Source organism: Schistocerca gregaria, unplaced genomic scaffold, assembly GCF_023897955.1.
Source record: "Schistocerca gregaria isolate iqSchGreg1 unplaced genomic scaffold, iqSchGreg1.2 ptg000449l, whole genome shotgun sequence".
Lineage (NCBI taxonomy): Eukaryota > Metazoa > Arthropoda > Insecta > Orthoptera > Acrididae > Schistocerca > Schistocerca gregaria.
The window spans coordinates 355,722-376,067 of NW_026061870.1; the positions used below are offsets into that span (position 1 = coordinate 355,722).

At 39.1% G+C, this 20,346-nt stretch overlaps 1 protein-coding gene across 1 annotated transcript in view; it reads right to left on the reverse strand.

Moving 5' to 3' along the window:
* Positions 1–6,500: 6,500 nt before the first annotated feature.
* LOC126312744 (X-ray repair cross-complementing protein 5-like) overlaps positions 6,501–20,346 on the reverse strand; it is a 151,416-nt gene continuing 137,570 nt past the window's right edge. Inside the window, exons 13-15 of the mRNA XM_049992242.1 lie at positions 18,936–19,142; positions 11,237–11,373; positions 6,501–6,687 (exon numbers count right to left, since the gene is read on the reverse strand). Coding sequence (XP_049848199.1) covers positions 6,673–6,687; positions 11,237–11,373; positions 18,936–19,142 — 359 coding nt within the window. The 3' untranslated portion in view covers positions 6,501–6,672. The remainder of the gene's footprint in view (positions 6,688–11,236; positions 11,374–18,935; positions 19,143–20,346) is intronic.

Genomic DNA, 20,346 nt, shown 5'->3' on the forward strand with positions numbered 1-20,346 from the left:
CACAAGTAAGGTAATATCCTTCTGTTATTTCTCCAAGAGCATAACATCATTTGACAAGTTCAGGACAATTCTGGGATCTGCAATCACCAATTAAAAAAAAAAAGGAAAAGGGGGGGAGGGGGGGGGGGGGAGAGCCAGACTGAAACTGATATGTCATCTATGTAGGCACATAATATTAAATGCTAAAGTATGTCAGGGAAGAATGGCTTGTCCCCCTCCTGTTACTGCCACAGCAACTGAAAAGTTATGTCACTGCAGTGTGACTCCCTGTTTGCTCAGATATACAATTTTACAGACTTCGAGGGAGAGACAAAAGAGTTGCATGATAAAAGATGTCCCTCTGCACTCACCCTAAGATACCCAACCAGTTTGCACCTGTGCACTGAAGACATGGCTCAATGTACGCACTGTTTCTAGCCATCAGTCTCGATTTAATGTCCCGAGAGCTAAGTCCTGGAAACACACACATCCACATGTCACTCAATGTTGCTCACTAATGATGCAGCCTAAAACTTTGCGACATCTATTGTGTGATTCGAGGCAACTTGTCGCCTTGCACTGCCTCGTTGAAACCCCCCTTCCAGTGTAATGTCCATATTTCCTGCATTAGTTTTATGAGGCATGGGCAGCTGCATCTGTCACCTGTCGACAGACATCATTTCAGTATCAGTTATTAGGGTGAAGAACAGCTACCTTTTGGCAGCACACAGTAGCCCTGGGCTTCAGTTGTTCTTGTGATCTCATAAATTAATTGAGGTCATATGATGGTTATGATAAATAAAACTGCTCACCACTAACAGAAAGAAAAGAAATTCCCATTTAGACTGTTACTGTTTATTCTTGTATTTATGTACGTTTATGAGCCAAAACGTAATGACTACCTGCGTAATAGCATGTTGTTCCAATTTTCAAATACTGTGTAAGAGAGATCCTGCTTGACATGGATTCTACAAGCCCTTGACAGAGTTCTAGAAGTATGTGGCACCAGATTTGTACACACAGGTCAATTCCTGCAAATTATGCTTGGTGGTTTTAGAGGCACTCAGCTGGTGCCCAATATGTGTTCCAAAGTGTACAGATCAGGCACATTTGCTGGCCAAGACATCAGTGTGAGTTCATTATAATGCCCCTCAAACCACTGCAGCACAATTCTGACCTTGCAACATGGACAGTTATCCCGCTGAAAGATGTCATTGCCATAGGGGAAGACTTCCAGCATGAAGCACTGCAGGTGGTCCACAATAATGTTCACATAGCTCACGGCTGTTATGATAGCTCCAATAACAATCACAGATCCAATGAAATTCCAACTCTATGTTCCCCATAGCATAATTCTGCCCTCACCAGCCTGCATCCGTTGTGCGGTGCACGTTTTGTGCAGCCATTTGTCTGGATGACGGTGTGTAAGACCCAACTATTGACCTGATGTAACAATTAATGTGATTCATTCGACAGGCGACACACTTCTATTGAGCCACAACAATAACCCAGTTGTGCTGTACCCATTGCAGTAATAACAGATGAGGTTTGGTCAACACAGTAACATGTACAGATTGTGTGATGAGGAGCTGTGTGTTTAGCAATGACCTTTGAACAGTGCGCTCTTAAAGACTTGTTCTTGCTCCAACACTGTACTCTGTCATCTGATCTGCTACAGATTGTTGCATATCCTGGTTTACACAGTGGGGCATCCTCCAGCTTCTCATTTTGAGAGACATGGTCGTCCAGTTCCATACAACTTACTTGATATCTCACCATCCTTCAACCATTTTCCATAGGTGCTCATGACAGTAGTACGCCAACAGTCGACCGGCTTCACCATTTCAGAGATTCTTGTTTCCAGTTGCAACGCCACAACAGTGTGCCCTTATGCTGTTTGTGTCAGTGAATTTCAAAATCAATGGCCCATATCTTTCCTATAATAACTGGTTGTTCAGCTCTTTCCTTACAGTGTCAAGTGCCTGCAAAACCCACCAGGAGGCATTCAATCTTGCAGTGGACAGTGGTCATAACGTTTTGGCTCATCAGTGTATCTGTTTCCATCTAATAAAGATAAAAAGTCTTTCTCTTCATTTAAATAAAGAAAATTAATAACTTGCAAGTCAGTTCAATAGTTCACAAATCCAAGGGGTGGATAGGGAGCAAAAGTTCAGAGAATAAAGTAGCAGGAAACCCAAGAGTCTGTAGATGACGAGGAATTCTGGAAAATTACAAGATATGTGTAGCACAGGATACTTTCTATTTTCTCACTACTTTGGAGTGTTTACACTTTGGCTGCTTGTGGAAAGGCACCCATTTGCAGATTGATTACATTTGCTGTCGACAGAGATCTGACGTGTCAACAATCCACAACTAAGACAGGCAAAATAAGAGATGTGTAGCGCAGAGGCACAATTATGAAAAGGATAGAGTACTACTCACCATGTAGTGGATATGTTGAGTTGCAGGCAGGCTCAACAAAAAGATCGATAAACAAGATCTTCTGAATTAGACAACACAAGTACATACATTCTTGCAAACGTAACTCACATGTATATGGCCACTCTCTCTGGCCTTCGAGTTTGTGTTTGTGTATATTGTCTAATTCAGAAGAAGGCCTTATGGTCAAAAGCTTACTTTTTTAGTAGCCTTTTTGTTATGCCCGTCTGTGACTCAACATCTCCAGTGTATGGTGAGCAGCAATCTATATATTTCATAATATTGTCATTCCTCCATCCTGGATTTCCAGCAAAGCAAGAACTGCCTCAATCAATACAGAAAAAATAACAGAACAACTGACTTCCCAATACAGACTGGAACTGAAAGAAACAGCATTGTCCTCACATTTACCAACACACACACACACACACACACACACACACACACACACACACACACACACACACACACAAGCATGCTACTGTGACTGAAATACTGATAATGTTGAATGTGCGCATAGATTACATAATGTGTAGATTCCGATGTTGTCAAGGTTGTGACAGTTTGATGTTAATATCAATTAAATGACACACATACTTCTCAAATTATTTGTCAAATGCTTTTTCGATGCTGTATTTCTCTGAACCGCAATTTCTAGAAAAATTTGCTAAAGGGATGTATTATTTGGCAAGGCAAACTGGTTACCCAGCCTAGTGGGAACTAACTTGCTCACCTGACTAGAACAGTCACATTCCGGCTCAAATTGGCTTGCACTGTAACCTCACATTGCAACCACAAAAATTGATCACGGAAAATACCTTTGTAGCAAGTTGCAACAATTTTCTGTTACTGTCACTAATTTTACTGATGATGAGAATGTGATAGTTTTAGTACCGCCAGCAGAGGAGCTGTCAGAAAGTAGGAGCACATGTTGACATGTGGAAGTTAAGTCAGTCAATGGTGTGGAAATTACAGATTAAACAGAATGCACACAATAAATATTTCATTGATGATACAGGTAAATGTGTTATTAAACAGCAACTTCTTTGATGGTATGAAAAATACAAGGCACTACCATTTTCGCAATAACATGGCAGATTTGGTTGCAGACTAGACTTCCAGACTAGTACAGAAACTCTGATTTTCATAAGTGCCAAAAAGAAAGAGCCACTGTGCATGGATACTTGCAAAAAAGGGTATACTACATGAGATTTTTTGCAAAGAAGTGAAGTATTATAATTAACATAGCCAGTTTTATTTAGATGAACACTGTGAACAAATGTTACAAAGACACAGTGTGCAAAGAGTACAGTCACACAACAGTGGCAGGCTATGCTTCATTGTTGTGAATGCAGAGCTCCTCTTTCACAGTGACTGGAAAGTTTAGGACTAAAATAATTCAAAATACAGAGAGACAAAAAAAGATGAAATTTTGGCATTATTTAGGAGCACCATCTCTTCCTCTTTATTCCACTGACGAAAATTTATAAGAAAATGGTTCTCTTCCTACTGCTACCATACCATCTAGACTGAAATCCTACAGAACTTTTAATAAAGTCCTGCCATAAAGTTTTTCCAACAATTCAATTCATTATGGCCTCAGTAATTATCCAAATTTTTAATTAAAAATAAGGAAACTATAACTGCAATGATTTGTTATGTGAATCATTTTAAAATGACCCATACATCTTTGAAACATAAAAAATAGTACATCTTGGAAACACAAAAAATAAGACTGTTCTTCAAACAAATATCGCTAATCTACAAATCTGCTACTGAAGTCCCATCAAGACAAGAAATATGCAGTACCACACAACTCAAAAATTACATGCTAACTCAACTCGCATCTCGAAAATTATAAATGAACTGTTTGATGTCTCATGTCTTGACAATCTATACTGAACTACCTGATGAACTCAGTAACATTAACAAAGTACTTTTGTGCCAATATATTTTAAGAAATTGTACAAAAGAGCCATACTTTTTATGGATCTTTAATGTGTTAGCTGCTAAAACTAACATTTTTTTTATTGTTACATGTAAATTGTAATACAAATACATTACACAGCCTAGAAAACTAATTAAACACCGTGACTGCTTAGTCTCTTTGCTCAATCACATCACAGCCAATTATTAGCAGCCATAAAAAAAAAGCTATCACAGATTGACAGTTTGGCCCATCTGTGTTTTTTTGTTCATAACACTGTTGGCACTGAGCTTTCCCTGCTGATGTTGTAAGGTATCATTCCATTTTGAAAGAAGAAATTTTTTTTCACAAAACTGCCTATTTACATAGTTAAATAAAATAGAAAGCAACTTCCACATGGGAAAAATATATTAAAAACAAAGATTCCAAGACTTATCAAGCAGGAAAGCACAAGTAGACAGGCACAATAAAATAACACACAAACACACACACAAAATTACGAGCTTTCGCAACCTGCGGTTGCTTCGTCAGCAAAGAGGGAAGGAATAGAAAAGATGAAAGGATGTGGGTTTTAAGGGAGAGGGTAAGGAGTCATTCCAATCCCGGGAGCGGAAAGACTTACTTTAGGGGGAAAAAAGGACAGGTATATACTCGCGCGCGCGCACACACACACACACACACACACACACACACACACACACACACACACACACACACACACACACATCCAGCTCGTAATTTTGTGTGTGTGTTTGTGTGTTATTTTATTGTGCCTGTCTACCGTGTGCCTGTCTACCGGCGCTTTCCCGCTTGGTAAGTCTTGGAATCTTTGTTTTTAATATATTTACATAGTTATTTTGTAGTGATTCCAAACAAACTGTCAACTGCAGATCAATCGTGAAAACTCATGCAGTGCAGAGAATTAGATTTCCTTTGAATATTAGAACTTGATTCAGGCTTAATCAGTATTATTTAAATCATTTCAGGGGTTTATTAAAATATTGCTTTTGGGGACTGATGATGGAAAGCTTTTCCACCGTTGAAGTTTTAAAAGTAGCCATAAAGTGGATTTGTCTCAGGAGTGAGCATTCAGATGTGCAGAACTGTATTTTTGTCCTCAACATAACTTGCCTCTCAAGTCACATGACCTCACCATTCTGCAGATTGAAAATATCATTGCAGCACTAGTACAGACACATTACACATGAGAGAACCAGGGATTTTGTGCATGCATTTCATAGCCAATACTTTGCATTCAATTTCTGGGACGAGCTTCAGAAATAGCATTGGAGTGGTTAAGGAATGAGAGGATCAGGGAATTAGTGAAAAAGGAACCATTAGAGTACAGGACAGAGAAATTAGCGCTCAGATGGTATTGGCATGTTAAGCAAACAGAGGAGAAGAGGATTCCCAGAAAGAAACACGGGATGATGGGAAGGAAAAAAGCCAAGAGACAGATAGCTAAAAAGAATTAAGGCTGGACCAGGTGGAGACAGACAGATGATGAAGATCTGGAATGAACTTGGCTTAATACATCAAAGAGCACTAGTAACAAGTGTCATAGCTCAGATGTTGCTAGTTTTTAGCTATGGGAAATCAGGGGATAGTCATCATCCATATTTTTTAGATTTCGAATGGTTTTACAGAACTACTCTGGCATTACTTCCAGAATGCCATTATTTCCATTGTTATCTATTTATGTTTCTTTTATCCCTCGCGCTATACAGGGACTTAAAGATTTCTTGGAATATTTTCCCTTTGTTGTTTCTTAATATGCCATTTGTTGTATTAACTGATGACATGTGATAAAGTTATTCTTTGCTTTTCTTAATATCCTTTACATTTTTGATAGTTTATCTTACCGCACTGTTGTTGTATCTGCTCAGATCCTCTCAAAGACATTCACGAATAGTTCTATTTAATTTAAGATTTATCATGTTACCATCATTCTTAGCTTGAAATTCTCACCCCCTCTTTAATAGCTGCTTCGTTCCATTCAAGATTTTCTTTTCTTTTGCACTATTCATACATGCAACATCTTTCACTATTTGCAGACTACCTTGTTAAACGATAATATTAAGACATTATTGAAGTGGAGCTTTCGAGAACACAATCCTTAAATGACAACCAATAAAAAATTGTGAAAGAAAAATAGAAATTAAAAAAAAATAGTTTTATTTGCACAGTTTTACACCTTCAAAATATACAGCTGCATTTGGTGATTAGGAACAACTGGTAACGCAGACATAAGAATTATCTTATTTTCATCACGAAGAAAAAATTCTCTGTCTTTCTTCTTATCTTGGCTATGGTGCTCTAGGCACTCTTCACAATGCCATGAGCTGCAACAAAAAAAAGGGCAGAGATATAGTGTGATTTTAAGAAACACGTGACATCAATAACACAATGGTATGGCTTTGCTTATTAATGTATGACCAGTGTCAAAATTGAAAAGACTGCCACGTGTGTGGTGGCAGACACAATTTGACTGTGATGCCATTCTCCCCCCCCCCCCCCTCCCCCCTCCCCGCTCCTTTTTTGGCTTACATGAGGACAAATATTTTAAAATCTCATTAATGGTATACTACAAATAACAGCTGAGAGATCATTCACAGCTGTCCATGCAACAAATCAATAGTTGGACCTAAAAGGTCTGTTGTCTTACTTCTGGAAAGTACTGTGGCATTTCCACATGAGATGTTTAATTTGAATGTATTCAATTTTGATAGTTATTCTAAAATTTTGGCAGGCACATGTTATATGGTTTTGTAGATAGTGGACCTGATTTTGAAATATGTTCTGTCGATTATTCATCCTTTTATTCTTTCAGTGATAAGCACGCACCACAAAGTGACAAAAATGAAGCATGAAATGCAGTTTCAGCTAGCAACACAACTGGTAAAAAGCTATTTCATTGTAGAAATCTTTTATACTGTGGATATGTATGACAACATTTGTATGACGTGAGAATAATCTTTCAGATCTTTGTTTCTGTGATTTACAGTATATATTAATGGAACACTTAACATACCAGTTGCCATTTCTTTTCACAATCTACTTCTAGTAACTTTTTCCCAAAACAAAACAAAGACACAGAAAATGATTTTTGATATTGTACATAGTTTTTAAACAATAAATAATTTTAAGTATGTGCATTTTAATTGAATCCTCATGTGTGACGAGCACTCAAAGTATTATTTTTCCCTCCTCTAAAAAGCCTTATTGGAACATTCTTTCTGTGATTACTGTAATCCATAATATGATCTCCAAATGACACAAAAATTAGAGAGTTTGTATTCTTAGCAGTGTAATGTAAATTCACAAAGTGCTTTTCACCAGACACTTTGAGAGATGTAAGGCAATAAGAGACTCAATGAGGTACAAACTTCAAATGTCAAATACATTAGAAAATAATCAATGTTTGACAATACATGTTTTGATAGTTACAAAATATACTCTCTAAACCAGTGGCAGGTGGCTCCTTTTCCTGGCAGAAATTTAAAGGGAAAGGAAGAAGAATAAGGAAAAGGACTAATGAGGTTAAAAAATGGTAGGGTTATGGAAATGTCACCCACAAAAAAAAAGTGTGTGAAATCTACCAAGATCATCAGTCCCTAAGCTTACACACTACTTAACCTAAATTGTCCTAAGGACAAACACACACACCCATGCCCGAGGGAGGACTCGAACCTCCACCGGGACCAGCCGCACAGTCCATGACTGCAGCCTTAGTCCGCTTGGCTGGTCGGCCACAATCTAGGGTCAGGAGAGACTTACTGGACAGGGTGAAAAGGAAAGACATTTCTCATCAATCTCAACCAGTCCCTGATCAACACGTACTTCACTTCCTGCTCCTATCCAATTGCTTTCCTCCTACCACACCATAATATATCTGATTCCTACTTCTCTGTGCGCCCCACCCTTCTTACTTGACCTATGTCTTTTCACTGACATCAAGACATAACACACAGGATATGCATCCGAGATGAAAGAGATATGGGATGCAACATGGAGGATCCGTGCAGATGGCTGCAGATGAGTGTCGCTGAGCTGTGTGGATCCCATAGTTGCTCCTGTCAGATCCAGCCGCTACCGAAAGCTGCACACTACAAGCGGTATCACCAAAGTCAGTGTGGAGCCACTCGATGTTTGTGACTTCACCAGTATATATTTGTACAACAGTGACCACGCACAAGACAAGGGGAAGCATGATCATTTCAAAGACTGTGATGTGAGGAACAATTTGTTGCAATGTTTGTAGCTACACAAAGTAAGTCAGTAGAATTAAGAAAAAGGTAATAGTCATATCTTATGAAAATAACAACTATCTAAGTGAACAAGCTAAACACAACCGAAGTGTCAATTCAAAGATCTTGTTGACACAATATTCCCATTTCTGTTTGTTAAGTTACATTCTGCCAGTAAAAGGCAAACTAACTCAAAATCAGTTTAACAAATCAGACAGGTCAACTAAACACAATAGCCATGGTGTTTATGACAGGAAATCTTCATACTCACTACACACTGTATTTACAATAATGCTTATTCATTTGATTATCTACATTACTAACCAACTAACCTGGTAGATGGATCATGGACCCAGTTAATGGTTGCCTCTCTAATGGCCTCCAGGGCAACAAACTTTTGATTTTCAATATTTCACATAATTATTAAACAAATTTAAAAATTTAAAATGCTGTCACAATCCACTCATTAGGAGGTACAGTTCTGACTATAGTCATCCAGTTTTTGAGTATGAGAGTGATTAGTGACTTCTAACAAACTTTAGCCATAATTTCAAACCTTTAGGAGGCTTTTTCTCACTGACACACTTCACGAAACGATGAACGGAAAAAGATTTAGCGCTTACTACATTTTCACTATTCTCATGGTAAAATGCCAGCATCAGTCATGATGTTGTAATTTATTACTTCTTTACTACTGACACTATTCACAGGATATTTTGCAGACAGTACCCATAAATTTTATCACTGTAGGAGATATAGTTCAGGAGATGTGATGCCACGGACATTTAGATGCTTGAAGAACTAGATTATGCTTAACATGGTGTGTCAGGCATGGCGTTTCAGTTTATTACTTCTTTAACTCTATTTGCAACACATTTTGCAGACTGTATCTATATACAGAGTGAGTCAGGAGGAAAGGTATATGCTTTGAGGGGCGACAGTATTGTAATACTAAACAAAATACTTCATATGGACGTATGCCCTATTTCGAATGGTTTCCTAGATAGAACACATTTAATGCCACTTGTGTATGTTTTTCTTGAATAACTCCAAAACTGCACCCTCCAGCAAAAATGTGTCGCAGTACAAAATTAAACTACATTAAATTTGCTATAAAAAGGTCCTATTCATTTTTTTTTATCTAGAACTAACAGTTTGTATGAAGAGAATGCGAGAATGTTGAAAAACTCGTGTGACGCGCGTGCTCTGTGTCTTACATAGCCTGTTTGTAGGCCAATTTGAGGTAGTTTCCCGACTAGATAGACAACAAGTGTCCCGAATCAAACTGTTTGTCTCAACTTGCTCTACACTACTGTGGTACGTTGTAAACAGTGACAATGTTTGAAGAACACATTTAATATTCATTGTTATTTGTTTTCTGTACTATCTAGGAAACCATTCAAAATAAGGCATAAGTCCACAGGAAGTTTTTTATTCAGCATCACGAGTACAATCACCTTTCCAAGCACGTACCTTTCCTCCTGACTCACCTTGTATCTCTGACCACATACTTACAAAATTGTATCACTGTATGAAATATAGATTAGGAGAAGTCTTTAGAAACACTGAGATGCGGGAAAAACTAGCTTTTGCTTAAAATGGAAAGCAAATAACCCAGGCCACATTCATCCAGTGTTTCACAATGAGAGCACTTAGCAACTTCCATCACACTATAGAGCAGGTCCGAAATTATTTTTGAAATCTGCAGTACTTACATGCTTAACATAGAATATTAACACATTAATTCATTTGGAAAGTAGTTACATGTCTGAAGCTGTTTTATGCCTGGGAGATTGATTCTTTAAAGAATTAGGTTTTACTGGTTTTACACTAATTGATGTTTGTATAATAAAAATTGGGAGTAATTGAAAGTATGTACAGTTTATGAGACAACTGACTGCACTGGCAGACAGCACAGGTAACATCCCATAAGAATGTTGGGCTTCAATTTTAGGCACTACTCACAATCCAGTTAAACTGTGCAACACCACTAAATACGTTTTCACGATTGTGCTCACTAGGGTGTGTACAGGTGGGGTGGTGGGGGGCGGAGGGACACCTGGATTTTCAGGTAAAAACACACTTTTCTCAGATAAATATACACTACACTATAACGTATGGTGTTTAGTTAAAAGTTTTTTAATTTGTTAATGTTATGCTGACAAGATGTTACTGTGCACTGTTTCTAGTACTATAGGGCTACTGATAATGTCTGAAAAGTCGAAACGGTACAGCCAATAAATAAAACTCTATGAGTTCTGTCTGACCTACACTTAATAGTCAGATTAGAGTTTAATGTCTCCATGTAAAGGAGGTCATTAGAGCTGGACAACCGCTTGGATTGGTGGAAAGGGGGTGAGGAAGAGGGAATTAGCCATGTTCTTTCACAGGATCCATCCCAGCTTTACACTGAAAATATTTACAGGAATTACATGAAACCCAAATCTGGACGGCCAGAGGTTTGACTACTGTCTTTCCATAGATGAGCTGGAGCCCCAGCCCTGCTCCATTTCGTTCATTTGAAGCAGTTTTGTGGAGGTCCACTGATGCAGAACTACATGAATATTATGCAAACATAAACACTGCTGTAGGCCACGAACCAGTAACAACGTTTTGATAATTCTATAGGACTGATAGTACTTACTAAATCATCTTCATCTTCAAAGCCATCATCTTCACTCTTTATAGACTCTCTAACATCTGCACTGAAAAAGTCATTCGCTTCTTTTTCACTCACAGAACTTCTCACGGACTCGGAGGATGATATGAGACCAAGTTTTGCTGTGGAAAACATTAAGTCTGTAGTTACTGGGAACACTGCTGCATCTTAACATAAATTTAATTAAATTATATAACATGGAAAATTCAGTTCAGTGGGTTACCAAATTCATAGAGCCACATAAACTTTACCTCTTGGAGGTACAATTGCCTATACTGCAGGCAGGAATGGATAAAAATAGATCACAGCACTTCTAGCTTCCGGAGCTGTAGGTTCAGGGTCAGGAAGAGGAATTGGTTGAAGGCTGGGGGCGGGGGGGGGGGGGGGGAGGAGGAGGGGAGGAGGGTTGCAGAGTGATGTGCCCCCTCATAAAAATCAGGCTTAGAGGGACCATCTTGCATCAGGAGGAGTAGAGGGAAAGATGAAGAAACTGATCACACATGTGGGTGTTCCACTCTATGGCACTGGTACAATAGGTAGCTACATTTGAAGACAGATGTCGTTGACACAAGTCAGTGTTATTTATGAGTGCTGCCATCTGTCAGTCGACATTAAAACAAAACTGACATCAACAGATAGATTACTATGTACATGGCAGACACTTCAGTATATTCTGCTGGGGAGTTATCACTGACAACTGGCGTTCTACGTGCTCATAGAATTTGATGGTAAATGCCTGCACAAGTTTCCTAAAGGAGTTTGACACACCTGTCAAAAAGGATCAGAAAATTTTGACTTTGAAGATTTCAGAGTACTGGTAAGTCTCATTGCATAAAACATTTCAGCTCTTTTAACAACACTGTTTGTATGATGGAGCATTGTATTTTCTAATCGTTAAGCCTGATCTGATTTAATCTTGCTAGTGGCAACACTCTTTCTTTGCTTTTATTTGACTTCAATATTTATTATCAAATTGGCGTGTTGATCAATGAATGTTGAATCACAAGAAATATACTTGGAATTCCAAATACTATTATACTCCAGGTGCACAATTTATTAGTGACATGTGAAAATTTTTGCTGGGCTGGTTCTCAAACCCAGATTTCCTGGTTTACGCAAGCAGTCACCTTAACCACTTCGGCCATCTAAGCATGCCTTCCAGACTTGCTCAAACCTCTATACGTCACCATTTGTCGCCATTCCGCATTTGCACAGTTGCAGTGATTCCTTCACAGGTTGAGATTTATTCATTATTGTCGCGGTCTATCTAGACATGCAAAACTATTTTGCGGTGTCTGTGTTTTACGTGTACTACGCAATGTTCTTCAGACATGCATGCATATCCGAAGGAACAGACACTGCTACAAATCTACAGCTGTATGAAGGAGAAGACATGTATTTGCAATTGCATAGTACAGTATGTCTTAAAACACAGGCGATGCAAGTAAATGTTGAATCATTTTTCTGGAGGATATGATAGACCAACAATGTTTCTGCTTCTTTGTTTTTATCTGTAGATTCCTTTGGCTCACACTGATTTCATTCTTTGAGAATGTTGCTCCTGTTCTAGTGTCCACTTTCTTCCAGTTCAGTAGTTTCGTTGTGATGAGCGATGGTGAGAAAATAAGACAGTAATTTCTAAGTGTCTGTCAATACAGTGCTGTAGAGACATAAGAATAAAATATGTATGCTGTGTCAGTATGTGGTTATATAATGAAAGTGTTTGTATTATTTTGCTGTATGATGAATCTCAAAGCATGAATTATATTTAAAAGATGCCTCGATTCAATGCATTCGTAAAGCAGTACAGTTTTTATGAGTTCCTCTCGCTCACCTAGTATTGGAAGTGAGACTGCTCCGAGACCAACAACAGATACCAACCGTTTCTTCCTTCCACTTCAATGCATTATAGTGTCTACAGTTTTCTACCCAAACCCTTAAAATGACTAATTTATGATTAACATAATCAACTAATAAATCATAATCAAATGCAGCCGCCTCACCAAAAGCCCCCCCTCCCCCCCTTCGCAGATAAGATAGTAACGTTACAGTGATAACATTTGATTTGATGAAAACTTTGCCTACACCGGTCATCTCAACTGGAGCTGCTATTATAAATGTCAGTTGTGAACATATTACTTTGGCATCCACAATATGCACAGTGATGATGCATACATGTTTCTGTGGAATGAATCCATTGCATCAAGAAGGCCACAAGAAATTGGTTTTTGTTTGCTGTATTTTATACGCAATTTTGTCATGACTGAAAACCTAAATGTTGTATCCGTAATTGGAGAAACAACAAATAACAATTGGCGCGAGTTACAAATTCTGTTTATTGCCAACAGTTCCACAATACTAACACAACTTCGTGCTTGATCAAGAGCAGCAACTGTATGGTAAACAGTCGTAGCACAGTGCGACGTCGACATAGCAAGTAGGTAGCCCGACACAAGACTGCCAGGCGTGGCGGCGTGTGCAGCTATATAGGGCGAGTGGCGGAGGAATATACCCGCCATAACCGAGTCCGCTTGTTGTGTCCTGTGATGATTGGCGGCGCGGCCTCACGTAACTATCTCTCGGGAGGACGCCGGCCGAGGTTGCCATGACAGTGCGGAGGCACTCAGTGTGTGAGGCCCGAGCCTTTGCTGTACAGCTGTGCAGAGCTTCGCATAAGCGGGGCCGTTGGCTGTATGATGTAAAGACCGTGGCCACGCAGCTGCAGGCGCCACTGTGTGAGCATTGACTATACCACACTAAATATGTACTCTGATCAGTGTGGAGGCCAGAATAGAAACATAAAAGTTGTTGTACTGTGCCAATACATTTTAAGCAGCTCAGAGTTTTCTGTGAAGGAAACAGAACATAAATTTTTAGTTAGTGGACAATCATACCTGCCCTGTGATCAAGATTTTGGCTTGGTACAGAAATGAAAAACGTATTTTCCTAATATTTACCTTCCTGAACACTGGAATGATGTGGTAGTGAGAGCCAAAAAAAGGAAATCAATATGAACGCGGAATGTTTCTTTTCAACAAAACAACCCGAAAGAAATATAAAGAATTGAAAAAGTCTTCTGGTGACAGTAAAGTACAAAGGTTGAACATACAGTGGCTGCAGCATCCAACGGATTCAAAATATGGTATAAATACTTGAACCAAAGCCAAGAGCCATTTCAGGAAATTGATGTTGCCAAACGAACATCCACATGCATCGCAATCTCAAACTGCTTTATTCTAATGGACACATAATTACAGAGGCAAAAAAAGAAGGATCTATTCAGTTTGCTTCCGTATATGCCCCCATTTCATCATGATTTCTACAAAAATTTAAAAGTGTCTTCAATTGCTGTAAAAACATTCCCTGTGGATGATTTTGAAATGCAGCATAGTGCTTAAAATTATAGAAACCAATGTAAAATATTGCATGTAATCCTTACAGTGTATAATAATAATGTATACTATTGTCACATGCAATCTATGATGGAGTTTGTGTAAAGAACAGCATGAATAATCAGCGTACTAACAGACCTGTCATTGAGAATGTTCAACTACTCAGAGCAAAAGTGGACTAAGCCACAACAAAACTGCTAATATTCTGCTATATAATTAACATTTGTAATGTATCTATGTCAGAATATTGTTCAATAGAATCCTAGTTACATCATATGTATGTTAAAAGGCTGCAATGCATCACAGAAAAACATTCTTTGTGAGCCATTATTATTAGGCCTGTTTCCTCCATACTGACTTCTCCGGGGGTTAGTCTACTTGTGCTCTCAGTACATCATATACCACATTGAAAAATGTTAATAGTGCTCAAAAAGATACAACTTTCTACAGTAGCCCATGGTCTTCTTAGCATTCAACTTCCTCCTGTAAACAAACAAATAAAAAGTTGAAGACCCCACCGATCTCAAATTCTGGAAACAACAAAAAATCTACAGCTCTAACTCTGCAATTTAACAGATAGTTAACTCCAAGAATATACCAGAAACCTGTATAAACTTTCCCAACTACTAAATAATACCCTCAAGGAATTTTATAGTTATGAAACCACATTTTCAATTCAAAAATACCTAAGTGTTAACAGCCCTCATCACAGATATAAAAATCCCGAGAGAAGCTAAATTTGCCTTCTTCGACACTGTTAACCTACTCACAAAAGTACCTACGAAACAGACAACTGTAATTATTAGAATAAAACATTATCAAACACAAAAAAAGGAACCTACTGGGATTTCAGAGTTGTTCCATCTATCTGAACTTGTACTGTCCCACGAATACTTCTCATTTAATGATAAAATCTACCAACATAAAGAAGGCTTAGTTATGGGTAACAAAATGTCAAATTCCCTTCTTGACATATTCAAGAACCACTTAGAAAATAACTTTTTTGAGGGGAAAAATAAACTTGCTGAAAAAATTGTTTATTACAGGAGATAATGTGGATGACACTATACCCCTAACTGATGGCACAAAAGATGAACTTATGAACTTCTTGCATTATTCAGTTCACTTCATAATAAAACAAAGTTCACTACAGAACATAAAAGAAACCAATCCATAAACTTCATAGACTTCACAATCGTTGACGAATAACAAGAACATAGTTTTTACATTTACAGGAAACCATCATATGCTGATATCACAATACATGAATCATCACACCATCCAAACATACACGTCTGCTGCATTTAGGTCCACGATGAACAGGGCACGCACATTATTCTTAAAATCCACAGCACTAACACAAAAAATAGATACCATCAACATAACAGCAATAAATAATCAGTATTAAGTAAAATCAGGCAACAAACTTTCCAACAAAATACAGGCCAATGTCAGTAATAGAAGCACTACAGGAAAAACAACTGACACAACAGAAATAGGCACAACATCACAAAAAATTGCTAACTTGTAAAAAGACACCAATACAAAAATACCTTTCTCCAGAAACAACAAACTTGGGACAGCAGGTAAATGACACACTTATCATAAACACTCCTCGAGTTCACGAGCGGAGTGTGGGCGAGCATTATACTGTTGGAACAACACTGCACTTTCCTGTTGCAAGAATAGCAAAAGAATGGGTCTAACAACTTTCTGCGTGTAACAAGTGCTGGTTAGTGTCCCCTCCAGAAACACCGAAGATGAACAAGAATTGTAGCTTATCGCATCCCCGACCCCCAGACTTGGGCTGGGTACAGTGTGTCATGGACAAATGCACTCCACATGCGAGTCCACATCAGGTCTATGTCATACGCATAAAAAAACTATCACCTGCATCATCAATGGAGACCATGGCAAGCCATTCCACCTCCCAAAGGAACCTCAGATAGCACCAATCGAGCTATGGATGTCGACGCTGAGGCACGAGTGGAAGACGGACAAGAGGTGTGTGTGTGCCCATAGTCCCCCTGCTAGTAACTGGTTTGCAACTGTTCCTGTTGACATGTCTGGGCTCACAAGCCCTCTTATCCGTGCTGTGGTAGCTGTAAGATCTGCCACTATTGCACTTGCAATACAATGATCCTGGCAGGTGTTTGCGCAGCACAGACGTCCAGAACCTCGTCTATGTGTGTGAGAATCTTCACATGACCACTGAGACAGCAACATAGCACAACTGACAGCACATCGAAATTCTCTGAAATGACCATCCCACCACTGAGATGGGCACAGTTTGACCCCTTCAGACTCGTTCAATTGCCTGTAGGAAGCATGAGTGCACCTCCGTGGCATTGTTACCTGCTTGCTTCACATGTTTGCACCCTGCTGAGCATTCTGCTATGAGCATACTCTATTAAAGGTTAGACACAGGTAACACCGTGGTAAAGTGCGCGTCATTCATGATGGCGGCCGAGTTTAGGTTCATTCTGTGCATCTGACGTCACAAAACACAGTCAGCCAATGAACAGAGAACAACGTTGCCAGAGCTCGACTGCAGTGCACGGACGAGTGTCTTCAGTTTTAGAAACGTTCAGTCATAAATAAATTAATTGAACAAACGCAATATCTTGATAGCAGACTTTCTTTTATAGAAAGTTTGGAAAATGCATTCTTCATACCAATTGCTTCATATTCTGTTAATTAATTAAAGCAAACAACCAATAAGCCTCCTAATTCAGGCGGTAGCAACGAAAGGTGTTTGTACGTTCTCACTAACTGCTTTTTCGCAATAAAGAACAGCGGTAATTGTTTATTTCCTATTGTACTTCGACGAAACGTGAGTAATTCATAATCATACGAATGGTGTTTGTCGGTATTTTGCTTGATATTGTAAAGTCCTCCGGGAGATACATATTGAAGGATAGGCTGCGTTAGCATAATGGTTATAGTGTTTGACGGCTGAGTGAAAGGTTCTGAGTTCAAATCTTGACTGGTACTTAATATTTTCTTTATTTAAAAACAATATCGAAGTGTCTTACTTCATGAATTTTATTTGTTTGAATGTAATTTTTTGAAATTTCTAGTGGCAACTAAAATCGACCTATGGACTTTTACCTCTGCAAACTCTTCAAAATTTCGTGCAATGGTTTACTACATCTAATGCTGCACATTACCAGAGTTGAACATCGAAACAAAATTAACTCATTTATGGGGGGAAGGTATCAGTCAAGAAGATGTGTAAAAATCAAATTTTTGGGCCAAATAGTTTTTGTGAAATCGAATGATAAAGTGTGTCAAAGCAGTGTGTCTGCACAGGTGAGCAGTGCAATGACGACAAAATCGTGGAATGCGGAGAGCACGTCTCTGTAGCAGCGAATGGGTTAATGCGGCCGTGGTGGCTTTGCTTCATAAACTGCGCGCTCCCCCCTAAACGTAAGGTTGCGAACTATACTATGGCGCTGCTTCTCTTTGTGTGTACAACTGGCAACGCAGCAATCTCCTGCGTCTGGGCGGGCATGTGCGAACCGCCAAGATAAAAGAATTGAACTATAGCAATGTCACTACACCGTCTGCGGGCAGACAATGTTGAAACTGTTATAAGTACATCTACTATCTCCCAGGTGGCACATGCCGTAACTGGATTAAAATCGACACCGTCTTTCCAGGTCTACTACTTCTCCTTTCTGGCAGTGTATGCACATAAATATGTCTACTCATACTGTATTTCAAAATTATGTAGCCACTACTGAAAACAGAAAGTGATTTGTCAATGTTGTCTTAGTTCTGTATAGTTGGAATTCACAAGAGCCAGTTTGTAATATACCTAAATAATCTTAACAAGATCAGTATTAACCTAAATTTGAAGAATGGTATAGAGTGGTCAGACACCTGAAAATGAGCCCCCTGAGCTCAAAATGCTATGTACATCGAAATAAAATCACGATCTGTGACTGTAGGCGATTTGTCTGTTATTTTATGAAATTAAAACAGTCACAGAAGCAACACACAGCAATGAGTAAAATTAAACTAAATAAATATGTATATCAATGGTATTAAACAGGGCACATGTCACTGAAGCTGGAGCTAAGGATGTCTTTCAGTGTCTATTTTACATCATATTACGCCCCAATAAACATAGAAATTTTCAATGGAAATTTGTTGCACAGTGTAGTTTGTTTTTGTGGAAAATGGTGTTGCCACTCTTAACATGGCTGCTACTGAACTATCCTTGTATTATTTTACAGTTTCTGCCCTTACAATGATTTGGTTGTTAAACATATGGTTATCTGACTTACCTGCAACAATCATGTTCCAGAATTCTTCCTTCATCAACATTTTGAGCATTTTCTTATGCTGAGTGATCCACTCATTATATAAGAGTGGTTCTATTTCCACAGATTTACTCCTGAGAGTTTTGACAGCAGAGAGGGCCTTCTGATACTGCTGGGGCGAGAATGAACGTTCCACAAGCTTCTCTATTGCACTCTTCATACTGTTGAATGCTGAAATTCATATGCAATAAATCAGTATTAACCATTTCTGTTGCTAAAATGGCTAATTTTTAAACTATCGAAAAAAAAAAAAATGACGAAACAAACCTGACATGACTAATAAGAACCTGCTAGCAACAAGATCACAGCAAAATACTACTGTAGTCCCCAGTTAACAATACATGTAGCAAACAGTACTGTTGAGTATGGACCACTACCGTGTCTGGGGTTATTACACTTTGAGAAAATTTTCAATGAAGTCACAGAGAATGAAATCACAGATCATCAGGCTACAGGGAAATGAAGAACTGAAAGATGAACTAGACAAAGTGGTCCCAACATCCTAAAACTGGAAATCCAGTTTTTGATCTGTTCTGGAGATGACAGTCACGTGTGTGTGAGGTGTGCTTGCTTGTGTGAATGAATGTGCGTGTGTGTTCTCTTTCTTTTTCTGATGAAGTCTGTGGCCGAAAGCTTTTTATAAGTGTGTTAATTGTGACTGATTGCAACTTTACGTGTCATCCGAATGATAAGTAGCAATCTATCTTTTCCTTACATCCTTGATATTCCAAACTGGAGCTTCCATTGTTTGAATATTATGAAAAGAATACACCACTACTCGCCATGTAATGGGAATTTTAAGTAGGAGCCAGGCACAACAAAAATACAGCTAAATGTGAGCTTTTGGCCAAAAGGACTTCTTGAAAAGTACATAACACACACCCACACTTTGACTCAAGCACAGCTCATACACACACAACCACTGTCTCTGGACACCGAAGCCAGACTGCGAGCATCTGCGCACGACGGGAGCAGCAATCTCGGTGGTATGGTAAGGAGGATGCTGGGGTGGGGCAAGGACAGAGACGGATAGCAGCGTAGGGGTGAGGGAGGGTAAGATGCTGCTTGTAGGAGCTTGCAGGGAAGTGGCAGGGACAGAGTAGGGCAGTGTGTGCATTTGGGAGGTTAGACGGTTGGAGAGACGGGTTTGGTGTGGTGAAAAGGAGAGAAGTAGCGGTGGGGCAAAAAGACTGGCCGCACTGGTGGAGTAGGAAGGTGTGTAATGCCACAGTGGGTGCAGGGAAGGAAGGAGTTCTCCTCCTCTATTTCTCTAGTTTTGCACCCCTGCCCATTCACTCGTCTAACCTCCCAACTGCCCTACCATGTCCCTACCTCATCCCTGTACACTCCCACAAGCAGCACTTCATCCTCTCCC